Raw genomic sequence first — 15,700 nt, forward strand, 5'->3', positions numbered from 1 at the left:
GAAAGCTGAGATAGAGGCAGGGAGGCGGGAGAATAGCAGAAGGAAATTATCAAATAGTTTCAGGCAGAGATAATGTGCAGAGGGAAGAGAATGACAAAAAGAAGCAGGCAGGGAAGGTGCAGGGAGTCAGGGTCGGCGTTCCAACAACAGCACCTCTCGGTTTGGCTCTCCTTCTCACTCTCCTGGCTCATGCCTGCTGTTTTTCAAAGGAAACTGGCTCGGGCCGCGGCATCTAACTGGTTCCTGCTCGCACAGTGCGCCTATTCAGACCTGAGCTGCTCCTCCTATCCGCTGCATGGGCGATGGCTGGCGCTAGGGGCAAGGTACGGACGAGGGGGGGGTCGCAGTGCGGGGGGGTTAAGGGGAAGCGCTGGGTGCCAAGGTGAGGTGTGGAGCCAGATGCTTTGGACTGTGGTTAGTAGACTTGAGGCTGGCTGGGAGACAGGAAGGCTTGGAAGAGATGGCTGAGGGTTAGAAACTGGATGTGTGGTTGCAAGAAGGAGAGGAGGGCTTGGAGGGAACGCTGGGTGTGTGTGATGTGATACAAAGCCCCCTTTCTCTTCTACTTCACTCACACACCATGCTTGATATTGGCATACAGCCCTGGAAAACCTGGAACCTACTGTAGCTATCCATGGTACAGATGCCAGAGACACACTTAAAAACACAGCACATACACACAGTAAACAGACTAAAACCCATGAACATAACACCTACATGTAAATAAACCTGGCTATTTCCATTCATTTTAGGGTGTTGCAATACTGTAGGAAACTGCTCCATCTAATTCAAAACAAATGAAAAGAGCCCATTAAAAAACTCATATTCACAGTGAAATCCTGGGTGATGAACCTAATGTCCCTAATTAAATCAGAGTACTCTGCCTGATTATAAGGCTTACACAGTATCGGCTTATTACACTTTGCAAATATTTACTCATACACACTCCGAGAGGCACACAGACACACACACACACACACAGACGAGCTCAGCGGGGAGGGGTGTACAATGAAGTGGTTCGTAGTGGAGGAATGTGTTCTGGCTCGGACGTGATTGTGTATCCTGCGTCACAGGAGAGCGAGCGATGTTAGCTTTAGCACACCTTCCACTGAAGCAAGCAGGTCTGGTGTGACTTAGGCTACTTAAACAACCTTGCAGCTGAACTAACACACACAATCCTACAGATGCACACACACGCACAAGCATGCACATTTCAACTGCTGACTGCCTGTTTCTTCATGGAAAAATATACTGATACAGACTCTAATGCTTTAATTTAGTGCAAGAAAGAAATTGGTAATGCAATAAGAATGATCAAATTAATGGTGAAAATGATCAAAAAGAAGATGGTGGAAAAAAGGGATTAAAACATTACAAATTAAATGGGATGCAGCTACGAGTCTAGACCAGGTAAGCCAGGGGATGGAAACTGAATTGTTTTGCTATTCCAGTACAAGTAAGATTAACCTTTGCTCTTGCCACAAATTCATCATCGGGGGGAGATTCATCAGTCCAGCGACAGCGCACAAGGAGATACTGGTTCACTGTCCCACTGCAGGCAGGGACTAACTACTGTCAATTTGGCCTTTGGCCCCTTCAGGACCTCCTACATTTAGAGAGCACGAGATCTGTGAAGTCTAAAGGGAGTGGAGCTGAAAAATATCTTTTACCAGGGCTGATGCACTGAAGGCATTTCATATAGCGGGGAAATGGTAAGATATCTGCACTGAATGTCTTCAGACACATGACAACATACTGTATGTTCAAGGGAAATCTGCATCATACAGAGGGGATATTTCTATGCAGTTGCATCAGTGCAGTTTCAAACAGAGGAGGCATTGATCTCAGCGGACAGGCACTGTTTCTGATAAGTCCTGCTCAATCCAACAGTCAAGGCAGCTTGACCGGTGGTCTGAGATCAGATGAAGCTGCATGAATACCAGCCAATGGATATTTAAGCCCTGCCTGCGGTGCCTAGAATCTCCAGAACTATCCGAGGCATGGCCACAGCTAAGTTTAGGGTTTGGGAGCGTGTGAGAGGTCAAGCATGAGTCCTGGGTGAGGCAGCAAGAAACTCCCACCTGACCCCCATGTGAGCTCACAGTCAACCAGGATCAGAGGGATGAGCTACCACAAACAGGGCATGTTAGGGTTGTGGCTCCATAACATGATTTCACTTGTCTGGATCCTAAAACCTCAACAAATGCAATAACTGCAGCAGTTGACATCAGATGATATCATTGGTATGATCAGTAGCAGGCAAAGCTGTGGCAACTTAATGCCCCGAGCTGCACTCCTTCTGATTAGAGCAGGGCTACTCTGATCCAGTGAGGTCAACACACATACACACTCGCACATAGAGAAAGTATTGTACTTTCGCAAACAATGGCTGACTTACAGAATGAAATGCCTGACACAAATCCTGCTTTTATAACTTGGGCAAAAACGAATGACCTCAGAAACCCCTTCACAAACGTCAACATTTAACTGGCAAAGCCACGATCTGCCACGAAGGCCGGTCTGCAGGCTAAAATTAGACCAGGGAGAAAGTGTCCATCTACGGCCCTCAGGCTATCAAAGGAGAGAAGGGGAAAGGACAAGGGGACTGAGGTGAAGAACGCTAAGAGAGGAGCACAGTACAGAGAGACATTACATATAAAGCAGATCAAAAAAAAAAAATAAATACTGCTGTGTGTTTCCGGGTCTGTGGTGGCAGGAAATGGTGTGTATACATCTATTAATGGCAGAGGGTTCAGTGACATCTTGTTATTTCTCCCAGTGGGAAACATTAGTTACACATGACCATTTCCTGTTTCCCATCAGCCACCTTTCCTCTGAGGCCAATCCTGTATACAATGGGCAAAACGCTTTTTACACTTGTGCTTTTTGAAATGCAGTAAGTGTATTATGGGCCTCATAAGAGAGGAGGGAAAGACGAAAGAAAAACAGTGCAGTAGAGCCAAGAATGCAGTCATTCCTATTATAACAGACTTGTTAAAACCTGAAGAGCAGAAAAGTTACTTCCTACTGAGCTTGAAAATAACACAATGACTGCTCTCTCTCCCTCCCTGACACAGCAATTATATATGCCTGAAGAATGTTGGAACCTCAGGACATGCCTGATCTTCTTTTTAATTTTCTTTTTAAATAACAGGTGCCACTGTTTTTGAGATGACCATTGCAGGAAAAAAAAGAAGTCAGAAACAAGGTGTACCTCTGTATATGTTATACATTTATGTGTATGCATGTACAAGGGGTGGGAGTAGCTCTCAGGTATACTGTATGTTGTAAGGATTTACAGTTTAATAACTTTAAGCGAGTCGTGCTGATTCTACCGGACATCTATGAAAAACCCTGGAGCAAGAACCATCCATAGCTAGCTGAAATTACAGTTATACTGTGGGCTGTGCAGCCCAGCCACATACAAAGAATCCCTGTCTCATAAACCCACCCAGGCAGAGGAGACATGGGGGGAGGGAGGGGAAAGGAGAGAGTGACTTGAGTAAGCAAGCATGTGAGCAAACAAGTGAGTGTTTACCAGCAAATATGCTCATTAGTTGAAGACGAGCTCGACGTTGTACCCAACAATCTGAAATTCTTGGTTGTTTTTGCAGAGTAATGGTGCTCTGCAGCCGACCCTGACCTCTGAACTCCCCGAGAACATAGAGAAGCAACAAGAGAGTTTTCCCACAGGGCTAAATAAGGGCTCATCATCTTGTTATTACACATTCCTGCCCTTGCAATTGCATTTACAGATACAAGGCTGAGACGAAGACCAGAAAATGATTAAGCACACAAAGGTCTCCAGACAGAAATGCCAGTTATCTGCATTCCTACATAATGCAATAGATTCAATATTCAGACAAAGTGCCACTTTCCAGTTTGTGTCCGAGCTGTAAACAAGTTACTTCATCAAAGGAGGCTCTGTGACAGGAACTAATAAGCTGATTAGTGCCTGGTCATCTTGTTATTAAAAAGACCTTGTGATGGTGGCTGGTTTGTGCCAGTACATTTCAGGCAATGGGAACAATAAAAGTCTGAGGAGAATCACTTTTAGGCTGTATACTAAAGCATTGGAGGCTCTATGAGGGTTTTAAAAACAGATGAACTGTAACATCCCAGAAACAGAACAGACTAGACTTCACTCAAGTTGAAGTAGTTGGCAGGCGTGTGCTGTTTCATAGTCGCACATCTCCCCTTATGTGATTAAAAAGCCAGACACCTGGCATTGCTCTGTGGCACTTGGCACAGGTAGATAAACAAAGCAACACCTCATACGTGAAAGCCAAACTGCTAGCAGGGCACAACACACCAGTGAGTGATATCACCTCTCATACAGCCCTTGTGTCACACGGCTGAAGGCCTTTTGGACAAGCTTTCAGATGACATAGTGAGAAAGAAGCTGTCTGCTTTTTACACCTCTAAACAGCTGCAGCACAGACAGCCAATATCTTTTCAGATTATGGGGCCAGGAGATAAAGTATATTAGAGTTTCCCTTTGAAATTCCTGTAACATTTCCAACAGCCATGTGTCTCCTCTTCCTCTGGACCTTGTTAAGAATGAGACAGACACATTCTTGAAGTACCGCCTCTGAAACCATTAGCATTAAGAGAGATTGTGGAGATTTGCAAAAAAAAAAAGGTGGTTAGATTCTGCATAAATGATAAACATTCATCGTGTTATATGAAAAGACTCATTTCTCAGAACACAGAACTCTCTCACACACACACACATATGCATGCATGCATGCACAACACACTCCCATAGGGACTTAAGAGGCCCATGTGTGCAGCTGTGGATTGTGTGTATCAACCTCAGCTGGAAGGGGAGACACACAGAGAGGGAGAGGTGGATGGCATGCAGTGTTGTTTTCTATTTGCTGTCAGTGAGAGCTTTGCCATCTGTAATGGGAAAGACCATACCAGTGTCAGCTCGACTTGTTTGTCACACAGAAAGATTCATCAACCAGCCCCTCTGTAAACTCTACAACACTCTAAGGCACAGCTGCAGGCTCAGTCAGTTAACACAGTAAGGCACTGTACCTCAGGGACGACAGACATGTCTGAAAATAGATTTCAGTTAGACTGTTATTGAGCCTTGTTGTTATCAGGATGGATCAAAAATTGAAAGTGGAATAGTTTGAGACATGATCACACGCAGTTCTTCCACTGACACACCCCACAACTTTGAGATTGTGTAAAAACTGGTCACAACAGCGCAAATAAGAGCGCCAAAAACGCGTGCAGAGGGTCAGAGACAAGTGATGGTCAACTGTAGGATGAAAGAAACTTTTACCTGTAAACTGAGTGCAATCTGACGGATGTACATCATATTGAGATCCTCTAATATCCACAGTTTTTCCTCCATGTTTGCGAATTTATCAACTGGCATCCTTTAGTCAAATATCCACAAAACGACTTCTTGTTTAAGGTAATGGTCGGGCTCAAACCGCTATCCCGCAGGTACCGGGGAGACTAAGTTCATTATGATAGTTCCCGTTCAGTCGCGACTCGTGCGATCAGTGCGTAAAACAATGCGTAAAAGTTCCGCTCCTCATCCAAAACAAGACTGGTAAATCCGGGGAAAGCAGACAGAGGTGGAGTGGATGACAGCATCAGCTGCACTGTAGTAACCCTGTCCATAAAATTCCCCCCAACCCGTTCACGGCGCTTATTCTTCTTCTCTACTTTTCTCCGGGCAACAAAGATCCTCTCAAACACCCACAGTCAACACCCAGCGGCAGCGGAGAAAAGAATGGAGCCTTTTAAAATGCAGTTCTTCTTTGTGTCCCCGTGTCCCGACTGTGAATGCCGTCTGTCCTCTCTGTGACAAGAGACCTCTCCACAAAAGGGCATCGCCTCTGCGGGAGTGACCGGCACAACTAGCCCACTGTGTGCGCCCTGACGCTCCCCAACTCGGCGCTAAATTAACCCCTGCGACGCGCCTCTGATGATGGAAATGAACTTTTAAAAAAAGAAAGAAAGAAAGAAAGGGGGGAAAGAGTTAGTGAGAAAGATGTTACTGTAGCCGCCCCCACGCCCTTTTAAACAAACAAATAGCGAATACCGCACCACCACACAAGCGTAGCGGGGTGGAGGAGCTTTGTTCTTTTTACTGGCTTGATAATAAATGAAGAAATTATAACCGCGTCAGCTGGCGCTCTTCATGTGGGGAGGCAGGAGTGAAAACGAACACCCAGACACCTTAACAGTTATCAGATTCAGAAAAAGTCTAGGCGTATAACAGTTAAACAAGAGAAAAAATATATATCATTACATAGTCCCTTTTTTAAAAATACTTCTAAATAAATCCGAAACGTTTTCTGCTGCTGTTACAAACTGAAATTTGGAGACGTAAGGAAAGACATGCCTTAGTAGGTCACAGGGTCACGAGCATTTGGCCAATTCAAATACATATTTCATAGCACAGATCCCCAGTGTCACAGTTCGTTTCAATCTTTTATCACTGATCTCTTTAAATATTCATTTAGGTCTCTCCTGGCAATTCTTACCACATCCAACAAAAATATCGGCTCCCAATTTCACATTCAGTGCTAGAAGTCAGATGTTACAAAAATATGAGAAAGTTGTTGTTAAAGGAAGAAAAATTTCCATAAGGGGGGAAAAAAAGCTGGTCTCCTTTCCCATCACTCCAGCTGTTTGCTTCCTGCCCTCAAAACAAGATAATCCTGAAGTTTACTCTATGTGACTTGTGCTGGTGATCCTGCTTCTATCCTCTGGGAAAAATTGGTTTACAGCCAATCTGCCTCTGCTCTCCAGACCATACATGAAAAAGTATGAGCACAGAGACCTCTCCAGCGCATCAATCCTGGACCTGATGCAGCTGTTGTGTGTGTATGATGTGTGTATCCTTTCCTCGTAGCATGGGTGAGACGAGGCTACGCAAACCACAAGCCGACCCCTCAACAGGAAACTGGCGTCACGTTGCGCACTGTTCGCTGATCCACATTAATTAAAGTACACACACATTCTTCTGGCATTCAACAATACTGACGCACTGGGGTGGAGCAGTGGGGTGGGGGGTTTCAGAGGGTCACTGACTGATCTCAAGAAGCTCACTCCTTGAAGGAAAGTATTGAGAGTTTTTGTTTGTTTGTTTTTTACCGTATACTTCACTTTCACGTGACATTTGGGACCGCTCCTCTCCATGCACATGCCCATATGGCCGTCCATCACTCTGAGGCACGTCCTCTAAACTGTTTTTACACAGCTCAAACACTGAAAACAAAGGAGCTGTAAAGCCCCTTTCACCTCAGAGGAGAGGAGAGGAGCAAGGGGTGCCAGTAGCAAGCCGGGTCATTTCCCCAAGAAAAGCCTCCACCCTTGAGAGTTTAAATCACCCAGCTAATCTGTCACAGACACCAACATACACACAGTAAGAGAAGAGATTTATTGTTCTTGAGGTGGAAAGAGAAATAGTTGAGGTGAATGCACAGAGGGAGGGTTATTGGTGCTCACAAAACATTCTGGTTTGGGGGCTCTTGCATGTGTGTGTGTGTGTGTGTGTGTGTGTGTGTGTACTTGCACTTGATTCACAGTTCACTGTTTGTAGATTCATATCCAGTCAAACCCCCTTTGAAAGTTGATCTGGTTCACTGCTGAACTGGAAAATATTCACTTAACAAGACCTCAACCACCATGAACACTATACTGGATTGTGTTAAAACAGGCTCAACTCCTTTAACAAAGTGATACAGTTTATCTCACAGCTGTTGTTACTTTTCTCGCTGACAGATGCAGATGTTTTTTTTACTGAAGGCGATGAACAAGCAACAGGACAGCAATGTATTATCCATTTAGTCTTTCTTTAGTCTCTCAATTACACTGGGCAGCAGCTCCTTGAAGCAGAACATGCTGCAGGTAAATCTCCCCGCAGTAAAACACAAAGACTGACATCTTGTGACAAAAGCCTAGAGGCTGAACAAAAACAGACAGAAAACAGCTATTATCTCAATGACAGGGCACGCTGGCAGGCGGACAGGCAGGCAGGCGACCAGCTCAAACACAGAGCATCGCCGCTTCTTGGCCAGGAGCCACCGAGGACGAGGCAAACTCAGGTGTTCGGAGACAGTAGATTAGTGGTTAGAGTTTTAGGCCTGACTGGGATTTTCGCTATGTTAAATGGTGATTACCTACTGATGGGATGGTGGATTAGCAGCTTGTGGCTAAAGGCTTGATCTGAGTGTAGCCGGGCCAGATGTGCTAATTGGCTGCCATGAGGGAGGAATGAAACCAATACATTACACAAGCAGTTAATCCAAAGCCAAACTCTGAGGTTTGATCAAAACGCTGCGGATTAGTTTAACAGAGCACCGACAGGAAACACTTGCTCCATGAAAAGATTAAAAACATTAGGATAAAATCCTTTGCTCCAAACACACACAGACTGACCCTTGTATAATAGGTTCAGAGTGGGTCTCAAAACAATACCCGGTGCCCTTCTTGTTTTTGAACGGATGTGTGGAGGAATATAGAAAACTTCCTGCCCGTACACCTAATCAGCTGGAGGAAACATGCTGGAGTCAGAGCTGAAGGTCAGCTGATGGTGCTGCACCAAAGGGCAAGTATTATATATGTAATGTTTGCAATGGAACAAAAAAGGTAACAGATTGTAAGAAAGATTTATATTTTCATCTTTTAAAAAACATTTGTTGGTGACTGAATTGAGCACTGACCTGAAAGAAAGACTATCAAGACCAGTTGACTCAAGGCAATAAACGAGAAATTAGTAAAAGAGTGAACGGAACAAATATTCTCATTTCAAATGTGGGATGGAATAATTCCCATTTATTACAACTTACAACAAGTATTTATTTTTAGCCACAACTCAAGGGATGCTTATCTGTCGGTCTGTTGGTCCACCACTTTGGTCCAGATTGAAAAATGTTGACAATACAATGGATTCAGATAAAATTTTGTACAGGCATTCGTGGTTCCCTCCACCATAAATGCTAATGACTTTGTTGACCCTGTAACTTCTTTTAGTGCCACCATGAACTCTGCATTTTTGGGTTTGAAAACTATTGGATGGATTGCCATGAGATTTGGGCCACGAATTCACGTTCTCATTTGGGATGAGTTTTAATAACTTTGGTCATCTCTTGATGTTTGCTCTATAGCCACCATCAGCTCCAATTTTTAATATGCCCAATCAGTTTATGACTAAATATCTGCAAAACCTCATAGATTCTCATCAGCCTCAACTGTTTGTGTTGTGTGTGTTAATTAGCAATGTTAGCTTGCTAAACTATGATAGTGAACATGGTAAACATTATGCTCTCTCTGTATCAGCTTGTTAGCACTGTAATTGTGCACATGTTAGCATGCTGATGTTAGGATCCAGACCAAAGCACCGCTGTGCCCGAGCATAGTCACACAGAACTACTGGAATGGCTGTAGACTGTTACAGTTTTCTATCAGCTATAACTTACTCCGCAAAGTAATTGCCCTGATCTGGAGACCTGACAGGGCAAGTCTGGCTTGTTCAAAACCCAGTTTAGCCAGGCAATCTCAACCACTTTATTTGGAAGTAAGAGTGAAAATGAGTGCACCTGAAACTTCTCTAATAAACTATCACTGCACAAAACAGTGTGTTCAAACATGTCTTCAATTTCTTTTCCAAGTAAGTTTGTCTAACCTGAGGGTTTGTTTAAACCCTGTATGATCAGATTTCCTGCCCTGTCAGACTTTGTTTTAGCTATGCTGCATCATTCCCAGCTCTCAGCAGTTCACTTGGTGGATCAAATGTTATCAAGGAAAATAGATTCAAGTTGTAATAAACTGTGATTATTCTTTAGTATCGCTAGACTCCATGCTTCTGAACACAGAGCATGCCCAGTGTTCACCCAGGCAGTCCACAAAAGCAAAAAAAGAGCCCTAAGGACATCTATCTGATATTCTAAAGAGTGTAAAGAAAGCAAACATGCTGATGATTATCAAACAAATGTCATTTTCAACTTCTAATCAGCACCAACTCATTGCCTCAGATAGCAACACCACCTTTTATCTTCAGGACTGTGGAGTCTGTGCTAAAGGTTAAAAGCTGATTTTAGTCTAATGCACAGTGTGGCAGCAGAACAGGGCAGAGAGACACAAGAGGGCTCCAGGCTAGCCGGGCCCCAAACCACAACAAAAGAATCCTGACTGTCATCTAGAACCCAATCTGAAAACTGAACCCCACCCACACCACGACTCCCACTCACAGAGACATACATACACAGACTGAAACCTACACTTACACACACAAATACATACCCAGCCATAAACAGACATAAACAAACACTCTGGGAACCATGTGAGATGCACACACGCACACAACACAGCACGAAGCTGTGGCAAGACGGTCTCAAAATACAAGACAAATACAGCTGATCAAGGTTTGTTTGTCTGATTATGGCCTGTCAAGCAAACATCCTCCCTCCTGTTTCACAGGGAGGGCAAAGAAGTAAATTAAGACAGAATCATTACAGAGCTTTTTCTTGGTGTATTTTACACTCTCAGACAGTTGACTGCACAAGAACAATGAGATAAAAAAGAGGTATTCTTCAGCTAATTTATAGTCACGCGCCAGAAATGGGATCCGGCAAAGCACCGGGTTACAAATCTGCTCCTGTAAAATGTGCGTCACAAATAAAAAGAAAGTCCACAAAGGTGTACAGTTTTTGTGACGGAGAGATAAAATGAATCTTTCCGTCTGCGCACAGTTACAAAGAGATAAATGTTCTCAACAAGATAGGAAAAGACACACAGAAACCAGCCACAGCTTTAAAATCAGTCTACTACTACTAAAAAAAAAAAAAAAAAAATCAGTCTCAACAGATTTTAATATCACAGGACTTCAATTACATGGCTGTGTTATGGCAGGCACTGGGTCACATCTGCTCGACTTGATGACAGCAGCATGTGACGAGCTGTGAAACCAGACGTATCATGGAGAAATCCCCCCGGAGGTCAGTTCTCAGTTATGGAGCATGAAAAACCTGCGCTGACAGCCACACAGTCATAACTCAGACACAGAGACGGAGTAATGACACTGTAAATCTCAACGACAGTCTACCTTGTTATTAGGTGCATCAGTTTCAGCCTGTAATGTCTGAGTGGTCTAGCTTTAAGATGAGATGCAGGGGATGTTATGAAGATGTATGTCGTGGAGAACGTTCTACCAATGATCAAAAGTTGAGGAATGCTGGGTATAAAATGTTGCATGCAGAACCACAAATAATGCAGCTGGGGTTCTTCCTTTCACTGGAAATCCCACAATAAAGAAAAGGGTGTTTGCGTCATAGTCCATGGGTTAGCTAAGAAAAGCTGGGGGGTTTGACTGCCTCATCACAGACCGCAATAACAGAACAGGGAGTGTTTTTATTACCTTGTTTTGAGGCCCCATCTTATTTCTCAATATGACTCCTTGTACTGACGGGAAAAAAACAGGCATACATACACACAGAGAGCCACACATATACCTAGAGAGACAGTTCAGCATCATGTCAGGAGGAAGCAGAGCGCTCTGGCTCCTTCCCAGAATCACTGCTGACTTTCAGGAAGGCAACCTCAGACAGTCACAGGAGACTGCAGCATCTCATCACTCTGAAGGACCAGGCAGCTCAGTGAAAGAGAAACTAACTCAGTGGGCAATTCATCTCCATTGATTTCTACCCTCAGGGGTGCAGGCTGTGCAAGATCAGACTAGATTTGAGAGGATATGTACACTGAGGTAATTCATTTAGTATTTTTAAAAATGCATGCCCTTCTAAAATTATTATTAATGGCTGTGAGTAGAACATAAAGTGAATGTCAAATCTTCTTTATAGGAGAGGTGAATGAGAGGAGAGAAAGTTTTGTCTTTGCTGCTGGGCTGCTGAAGAATCTGAAATGGAGCAATGGCTCCCTCTGCAGAGCAGCAACAGCAACACAGCCAGATCTGCTACCATGTGACACACAACCCAATAGTGCAATATGTTGCACAGTAGCTTACTGATAAATAATTACTAGACAAAAGGTGGAGATGTGTGATGATATCAGTTTGGTAAATTAGGATAATTCTAATCAGGAGATGCTTTAAAAAAAGAAAAAAGAAAATGAATGTTCACGGAGGGAACATGGTCCTGTTTGTTTCCTACTTAAACCAGACATGATGAAGATGAGTTTCCCAGACATGAGCATGAGGAGTGAAGAGAAAGACAGAGACAAAGAGAGACAGAAATAAATCTCATTGTTGCATATATAAATAGTCAGTCTTAAAAAAGATTCTGTACTTTTATTTGCCATTAGGTCACTCAGACTACAATACATCTTTTTTTAGTAGAGCTCACACCAAGAAGCTGCTGTTTGTAGTAACAGTATGTCTGGGTCAAATCTACAACAGAGGCCACAAATCTAAACATCTGCAGAAAGAATATAAGAATCTAAACATCTGCAGAGAAGACACCAGAGAGGCCATATCTCAAACTGACGAGCATAACAGGCTTCACTGGTTACCACTCCAGCCTTCAGCAGGTGGGTCAGTCTCAATGCATTATTTAAGCTTAGTACTTTAGAAAATGCTTTCCATGTTGTCCTGCCGAAATCACGGTAAACTGTCCTAAACTCGCTGCATCACTGTGTGTTTCTTCCCTCAAGCACATTAGGTTCCAGACTGTATGCCTCTCTCTCGCTCTCGCTCTCTCTCTGTCCCCTCTCTTCATCATCAATCTCTCCTGTAGTTTTGCGCTTTTCGTCTCGCTTTTCTTCTCCTGTCGCTTACTGCAGGTTTTCTGCCTCTGGAGCTGTAGAGTCTCCTGCTGCTCCCACAATCCAGCTCTAACTGGTCGAGGCAGATGGCCGCCCACCCCGAGTCTGGTTCTGCTCTAGGTTTCTGCCTCTTAAAAGGAAGTTTTTCCTTGCCACTGTCACCTAGTGCTCCCTCATGGTGGGAATTGTTGGGTCTCTCTTTGTAAATTTTATAAGATTAAGCGTACAGTCTAGACCTGCTCTATATGTACAGCACCTCACCTGTGAATTGGTGCTATATAAATAAAAATTGACTTGATAACATTTTTAAAGGTTAAACATTTTTTCCAGAAAGGAGTGAGCAGGGAGAGGGTCTAATGAGACAACTGATTCAACAGAGTAATGAACATAATGTTTGTCTGTGAGAACCATTTTGGTCTTTGATTGTCTTTAAATTAATAAATTCAGCCTACTTTATAATGTTCTCAACTTACATGTTTTGGAGAAATACTAACTGTCATGTTAAGGTCCAAATTCAGCACTGAACTCAGTTTGTCGTGTTATTTTAGTTGCTTTCATAAGAAGGCATGAGTTTTTTTTTTTTTTGATGACTTAGTTAACTTGATGTCATGCAAATGATTTGTTGTGCAGCTGCAAACATCTCTTAGCTGGCTGGTTTTCTGGCTGGCTAGTTATAACTTTGGGGAATTCCCTGGACTGAGTCTGGACGCATACGAAGAATACACAATGAAGTCTGAAAATAAATTACATATTGCATATAAATGTGCCCTTCATACTGTACATGTAATGGCAGCAGTACGTTGGGTATGATGTTACATAATGACATTATTGCAGCCCTAAATGTTAACTCATAATGCTGATTCATCTTTTTTGGATTAATCTAGATGCCATTTAGTCTATGAAACATCAGGAAGCTGTGAGAAAAAAAAGCCATCAAAACGAGCTCAAGGTTGATGTGTTCAAATTTTGTCCAACCAAAGGCTGAACACCTGAAGAAAAGAGGGACTTTAAGGTAACCCACCACTGAAAACACTGCTATAAAAGTGTGCCATATTCACGCACAAGCTGACTGTGCCAGTGCAGTATATACTATCATAAGACACAATTGTGAATTAAATACATATATGTTACAGCTTTTTCGACTGTAGCTAATTTGGCCCAGATTTTAAAGTGCTCACTACAATAACTCTTTTAGTGCAGACAAATGGCACTAAATGGCATTTAACCTGATCTGGCTATAATGAATGTTGTTGATAATGTGACTATTACTTAAATGTTAAAGTCCTTTTTCATTGTATTTCATTTTATCCATCCCATCAAATTTCATAGTACACTCACAGAGGTGTCCGCAGCATCACTGATACCTATAGTATGGAGGATTAAGTGTCCAAATCTACTTGAGTGAACATAAAGACAAGCTGATCTCTTCCTTTTTCTTGAGGTAATGGAAAACTAGCGACAGAAACAATAAAAATAATTGCTGAGACAGCAGGAACAACACAACGATACAACAAGATCTGACACCACACCGTCTGCCACTGGGCCCAGTAAACAAACACATTAAAACACAGGCATGCTGGCAGGGACTAGTACACTATGCGGCATGCAGAGAAGGCAGACATGCATAATAGACCCATCTGCTCACATAAAGTCAAACACCTGCTCGGCATCATCAAAACAGAGAGCAACATCATTGGTGGTTGTGCCCCTTTGCCCTCTCCTCTCCACTGTAACATCCATTGATCTCCTGGCCAGGCTGCACTGCAGAAAATGTCCTTTTCTAAGATACAATTTTGAATTTAGACTTAATTCTGAATTTAACTATTTCATATAAAGAGTACACAATACAATATCTACATCTACATCTACCCACAGTTTGTTTGTTATAACACACAATTCACCTGTGAGAGACGTGGGTGACTTAGCTTGAACTCAGTGAGATTGCACCAAAGTAACAAGCGTGTACAGCACATCTTTCCATCACGTACACACATACATACACCTGTCAACATTCCTCGGTATTGATTCCTTTCACACTGCATACCTCTGTATGAAAAAGAGGCCCTGACCCCAGCTATTTCACAATAAAGTCAGATGGTTATATGGCATACAGGAGCAAGGCACAGACAGCCTCTTTGTGCAGAAAAAAATGAAAGCATAGCCAAAAAAGAAAAAGAAAAAAAAAACAGAAGAGAAAGTGTGGCATACTGGGCTGACACTGACATTCCCCATATTCTTTACCCTTGTGGAACTGAAGGTTAATGACTTGTCCTTTATGAAGTTACAGAATAAACACTGAACTACAGTGTTGTAACACATAATGTAGAGTGACTTTTTGTTAATCCTATGTTATTGTAAAGTGTTACCACTATTTTCAACTGTAGTTCACCATCGTATCATCATATCCATACAAGATGTAACAGAAAAATATATATTTCACATATCTGCTTTTCTTTAGCCAATATGTGCAAAAGAGAAACAAAACAGCATCTTTTATTTCATTGATTCCAGTAAAACTTGAGAGAAAGAAAGAACAGAAAAGGGGAAGGGTAAAATCTGTTTTCCATAAGCCCAAATGCAGTTACACAAAAGTTACACAAATACCAGCATTTGCTATTTCTCAGTGTCCAGCATAGCTTGTTTGTCAGATAATGGCATTTTTCCACATGGAGACAACGCCTCTCATGTTTCTAAGCCCTCTGTGATAAGTCAATGGGGGCTGACAACAAGTGTCCCAGACTGTAAATGAAACCACACATCGGAATCTGTGTGTGTATGTGTGTGCGGGTGTCTTTTCTGTCAATGTTTAACAGAGCAGTACTCAGTGGGGGTCTTGTGTTCACAGGAAGAAGATACCTTTGGCATGAGCCAGTCAAGGTCTGTGTTACAGTCTGTTAGTGCCAGACTCAATAGGTTAAGGTTAAGGTCTCTGTTGTGATGTGTGTACAGA

General features: G+C 42.8%; 1 protein-coding gene across 4 annotated transcripts in view; it reads right to left on the reverse strand.

Annotated features, from left to right (window-relative positions):
• The window catches only part of rtkna (rhotekin a), a 55,836-nt gene that overhangs the window by 32,581 nt on the left and 7,555 nt on the right, over positions 1-15,700 (reverse strand). The window contains exons 1-2 of one of the 4 annotated variants that reach the window (XM_051075359.1): positions 6,513-6,860; positions 5,297-5,964 (exon numbers count right to left, since the gene is read on the reverse strand). The exons of 2 other annotated variants lie outside the window; for them this stretch is intronic. In XM_051075359.1, coding sequence (XP_050931316.1) covers positions 5,297-5,392 — 96 coding nt within the window. In that variant the 5' untranslated portion in view covers positions 5,393-5,964; positions 6,513-6,860. Of the gene's footprint in view, positions 1-5,296; positions 6,861-15,700 lie in introns of those variants that run through there. One more of the 4 variants, XM_018668801.2, reaches the window with a different exon arrangement.

This window comes from Lates calcarifer, linkage group LG13, assembly GCF_001640805.2.
Source record: "Lates calcarifer isolate ASB-BC8 linkage group LG13, TLL_Latcal_v3, whole genome shotgun sequence".
Classification (NCBI taxonomy): Eukaryota; Metazoa; Chordata; class Actinopteri; family Centropomidae; genus Lates; species Lates calcarifer.